At 41.6% G+C, this 5234-nt stretch overlaps 1 protein-coding gene across 1 annotated transcript; it reads left to right on the top strand.

Annotated features, from left to right (window-relative positions):
• The first annotated feature begins 3392 nt into the window (after window positions 1-3392).
• On the top strand, window positions 3393-4309 carry LOC108523082 (olfactory receptor 1A1-like). Its single transcript, XM_017863579.1, is given in 2 exon segments — window positions 3393-3615; window positions 3618-4309. Coding segments are annotated over 2 exon segments (915 nt in total).
• Window positions 4310-5234: the final 925 nt, after the last annotated feature.

The following is a 5234-nucleotide window of genomic DNA, read 5'->3' as shown; positions in this document are numbered from 1 at the left end:
GTATCAAAAGGCATAAACACCTTATACCCAGCCCGTAAGAACTAGCTAATGTCTGAATGGAGACCTCAAGGGGCCTCCACAGCATCCTCTATGGCTCATGTTTCTTGTTCTGAGTTTTATTCTTGTTTCTCATACTAAGGTATTCCTATTTCTTTCTCTTAGGTATGGTTATGTGTTTGGGGTTTTTTTGCTTTTACTTTGATATTTTTCTGTAATTTCAATGTATTTTAACAGGAATGGGAACTGTCAACATCAAGTTAGTCTGCCGTGATGCCAAGAGCTCCACCTCTGAACTCACATATCCATACCATGTGAGCTAACCATGCTCTCTGGCTCTCCAGATTTACTGATTGATTTGAAACCTGAAGTATTATGATTCTGTTTGAAGAAGGGGGAGGGCATCTCAAGAGAGAAAATCAAATTTCTTCAGGTGCAGAGATGAGAAAGTACATCACAATTATGAAACGGCCTCCTTGTCTGGGGTAATACCTGAGGTTCGTTGCCACACAGCCAAGAAATCAAGGATGTGGACACACACAGAGTGAGGTTAAGAGCGGAAGTTTAACAGGTGAAAGAGGACAGCTCTCTGCTGGAGAGAGGGGTCCTGGAAAATGGGCTCCCGGATCTGCAGTGAAATGCAGGTGGGGGTTTAGATGCCTGGTGAGGAGGCAGAGTCTGATTTACATGGAGCAGGAAAGATTGGCTGGGCCAGGTGTGCCATTTGCATAAGGTGTGAAAAACTGATTAGGACTAGATGTGCCATTTGCATACGGCACAAATTTCTGGTAGCCCCCACCCTAATCTTTAATTATGCAGGTAGGTTCTCTGTCTGGCCTGCACCATGTTGCCCATTCCCTTACTGTACACGTGACAACAAATAAAGGAAGATGGAGCCTCCATGTTGGATATGTCTGGCCCTCAGGTAGCCCTTTCCTATTGGCACAGCTGCCAGCCTTCCCCTGTGCAGGCTTCCAGCTTGCTTTTCTTTGTCTGCAGCTCGATTTCTCAGGCTGCTCTTTGTTAGAAAAAAATAATTTGTTGGGCTGCTTTTTGTTGAAAGGGAAGCTCTGCCAAAGACTCTTTTACTTTCACTATCTGCCTAAATAATTTCTTTCTACCTCCTGCATCAATTAGAAATGACAAAGATGATTAGGCCTCCATCCCTCATACCTAGCATATTATTCAAACATGTACTACAAGAGATGCTGAGAAGTGAAGATTGAATTAATTATAGATTTAATACATTTTTGAGTCAAGGTCTCTTTAGAAAAATTAGTAAATGGCATATGATGTCCTGGACAACCGTCACAAGTTGATCACAAAATGTAAAATGGCTTAAACAAAGCAAAGGTTTATTTCTCTCCTACGTAACGGTTACAGTAAATGTTTTTGTTTGGGAGAGGTTCTCCTGAATGGAGAGTACCAGGGATACAGGTTCATTCTACCACATGTCTCCATCATCCCATTCAGCCTCCTCTCTATTTGCATCCAATGGGCACAAGGGTAAGAAGGTGTGGAGGAGCCCAGAACTGGGACATGTGTGGAATGGCTAGAACTCAGTCACACGAGCACACCTCATGTGTGCAAGGGAGTCTGGGAAATGTAGTCTAATTGCATGTCCAGGAAGAAGAGAACAACAGGGATTTGACTAAGCAGCTGATCGTTGCTGCTGTAATTTAAGTCTTAGGGTACAAGATGGATCAAAGAGGAGGAAACCTGGAGTCAAGCAGTTCAGTTAGCGTTGCAATACTTCAGATAGAAAACAATGATGGAGCTGAAGCACTGGGACATTTAGTAGAAAGGCTGAGTTATGTAATAATTATTTTCAATGAAGAATCAACAAGATTAAATGTAGTGGTGAGAGATAAACTGAGTCATTAAGCTTGTGAGCATCCCACATATGGGGAGTGCAAGAAATATACCTGAATTTGACTCAAAAAATATTAAGAGAAAACTTAGTGATACATACAATAGAAAATATTCAGCTGGGCATGGTGGCTCACACTTGTAATTCCAGCACTTTGGGAGGCGGAGGCGGGCAGATCACCTGAGGTCAGGAGTTCGAGACCAGCCTGGCCAATGTGATGAAACCCCCATCTCTACTAAAATACAAAAAAAAAAAAAAAAAAAAAAACCTAGCCGGGCATAGTGGCACATGCCTGTAATACCAGCCAGTCAGGAGGCTGAAGCAGGAGAATCACTTGAACCTGGGCAGCGGAGGTTGCAGTGAGCCGAGAGAGATCACACCACTGCACTCTAGCCTGGGCAACAGAGTGAGACTCCATCTCAAAAAAAAAAAAAGAAAATATTCCATAATAATCTATCTGAAGGAGGTAAAAATCAACAAGATATGGTTTTCCTTCCCCTAAAATCTTGCCTTCATCTTAGGTTGGATGTATGGTGTGTGCAGTTTGGTCACGTTGTCAGGATGAGTGAAGTGGAAATACAGAGGGAAAAGTTCACACCTGCAGATGTAGACCTGACAGTTTACTATGCAGTGGTTGAAGCCACTAAGGAGTTGCTTGAGTCACCCAAAGAAATAACTAAGAACAGGAAGAGAAGACTGAGAAGAAAGGCATTGCGATTCTATATATTTGAGGGCTTGCCAAAGAGAGAAAAAAAAAAAAAAACTGTTTTTCCCTTTCTTTCTTTTAAAGGAAATGGTGAAAATTTACTTTGAAAATGAGAAACCCAGGAGAGAAAATTCTCCAGACTGTTTTAGTAGGATCTAAATGCAGTAGTCCCTGTGATTTACCATCTTCCAATGCAGTGTAGATACCTGCTACCTCCTGGGCTCTGGGATCCCTCTGAGTTATTTCAATGGAAAAATTCCTAATTTTTGGGCTGGCCCTTCCACCAGCAGACCCTTTTCTCTGGAGTATTTTGTCAAAGACTTCAAAATGCTGTCCTTTGCTTACCATGTGTGATAAAATTAGTGTGTGATTTTGGCTTCTCCATTAAGTTGTAAGGTCCATTGAGAACATAGACGATGTCTTGAATAAATAGATGAATAAACTGTATGTGTCACATATTTATGACTTCTCCATGAGGTCTAACAAAGTGACTAGACCATGGGACATGACACTTAATTATTTGTTGTATGATTAATTTCTAGACGTTTAGTGGTGATGCTTGGAACAGGAAGGATGGGCACTTCTGATTCAGAGATGGCTCACTTTTCAGATGTGACTGCCAAGGGGTAAATGACTATTAGTTCTATTGACCAACAGGGATATTTCCCCCAAAATATTGGATATCTCTATAATTTAATAAACTCAGATGTGTAGACAGCTGCATCACTTAAGTCAGAAGTGATGGAGAAGGATTATCACTACACACAGTAACTATGCTAATATAATAATATTCCTCTCCCCTTTCATGTTGAAGAAGCCATGAGGGAAAATAACCAGTCCTCTACACTTGAATTCATCCTCCTGGGAGTTACTGATCAGCAGAAACAGGAAGATTTCTTCTATATCCTCTTCCTGTTCATTTACCCCATCACATTGATTGGAAACCTGCTCATCATCCTAGCCATTTGCTCTGATGTTCGCCTTCACAACCCCATGTATTTTTTCCTTTCCAACCTCTCCTTGGTTGACATCTTCTTCTCATCTGTAACCATCTCTTGGGCAGCAAATCCATCTCTTTTGGGGGATGCCTAATGCAGATGTATTTCATGATAGCCTTGGGTAACACAGACAGCTATATTTTGGCTGCAATGACATATGATCGAGCTGTGGCCATCAGCCGCCCACTTCACTACACAACAATTATGAGTCCACGGTCTTGTGTCCTGCTAGTTGTTGGGTCTTGGGTGATTGGAAATGCCAATGGCCTCCCCCACACTCTGCTCACAGCTAGTCTATCCTTCTGTGGCAACCAGAAAGTGGCCAACTTCTACTGTGACATTACCCCCTTGCTGAAGTTGTCCTGTTCTGACATCCGCTTTAATGTGAAGATGATGTATGTAGGGGTCGGTGTTTTCTCTGTGCCATTGCTATGCATCATTGTCTCCTATATTCGAGTCTTATCCACAGTCTTCCAGGTTCCTTCCACCAAGGGCATGCTCAAGGCCTTCTCCACCTGTGGTTCTCACCTCACGGTTGTCTCTTTGTATTATGGTACAGTCATGGGCATGTACTTCTGCCCTTTGACCAATTATAGCCTAAAAGACGCAGTGATCACTGTAATGTACATGGCAGTGACCCCAATGTTAAATCCTTTCATCTACAGTCTGAGAAATCGGGACATGAAGGCGGCCCTGCGGAAACTCTTCAACAAGAGAATCTCCTCGCAACCAATGTGAGGGCCTACATTGGATAGTGTAGTCATCAATAAGGGTATATTAGAAATCCAGTTCTGACGTCATCCTCCTACAAGAGGCCGTCTCTGATCTTTCCAGCCTGAAATTCCTTTTCTCAGACCTCTTATAACATTTTAATGACTTAATAAAAAGTGATTATTGAAATTACCACTTTCAACTCATTGCTGCTCTTTTTGGCAGAGCGGCAGCACAGGGATACCAGGCATATGTCCTGACGAGCGGAGTCAAGTTGGGAAGATCTGAGCCTCAGCTTTCACATCTACATGTCAGGAATAATAAGTGCCCTACGTGGGTCACATGGTGTGCTGATTACAGTAACTCATGCTTTCAAAATTATAAATCACTATTCGTGTGTCCATTTTTATTTGACTATTAAGTTTAATCACCCTTATTAGGCTTGCAAGTCTCTGAGGGCAGGAGTTGTCTTTACACATCACTGTACCTTCGCAATCTTGGTCAGATAAAGTGCATCCAATGAATATTGGTGGAAGTGGAATGAATAAGATATTAATCTCTGAAATGTAATATTGTAATTAGAGATAATCGAACCAGACATTATTTTCTCATCCTTAAAACCTTTCAAGAAAACTCCCATTCACAATTGCTACAAAGAGAATAAAATACCTAGGAATACAGCTTACAAGGGACGTGAAGTAACTCTTCAAGGAAAACTAAAAACCACTGCTCAAGGAAATAAGAGAGGACACAAACAAATGGGAAAATATTCCATCCTCATTTATATGAAGAATCAATATCATGAAAATGGCCATTCTGCCCAAAGTAATTTATAGACTCAATGCTATTCCCATCAAACTACCACTGACATTCTTCACAGAATTAGAAAACACTTCTCTCCTCAGCACCACATCGCACTTATTCCAAAATTGACCACATAGTGGTAAGTAAA

This window comes from Rhinopithecus bieti, unplaced genomic scaffold (assembly GCF_001698545.2).
Source record: "Rhinopithecus bieti isolate Rb0 unplaced genomic scaffold, ASM169854v2 scaffold_70516, whole genome shotgun sequence".
In the NCBI taxonomy this organism is placed as follows: Eukaryota; Metazoa; Chordata; class Mammalia; order Primates; family Cercopithecidae; genus Rhinopithecus; species Rhinopithecus bieti.
The sequence above is the reverse complement of the archived record's forward strand: the minus strand, read 5'-3'. Positions and strand labels throughout refer to the sequence as shown.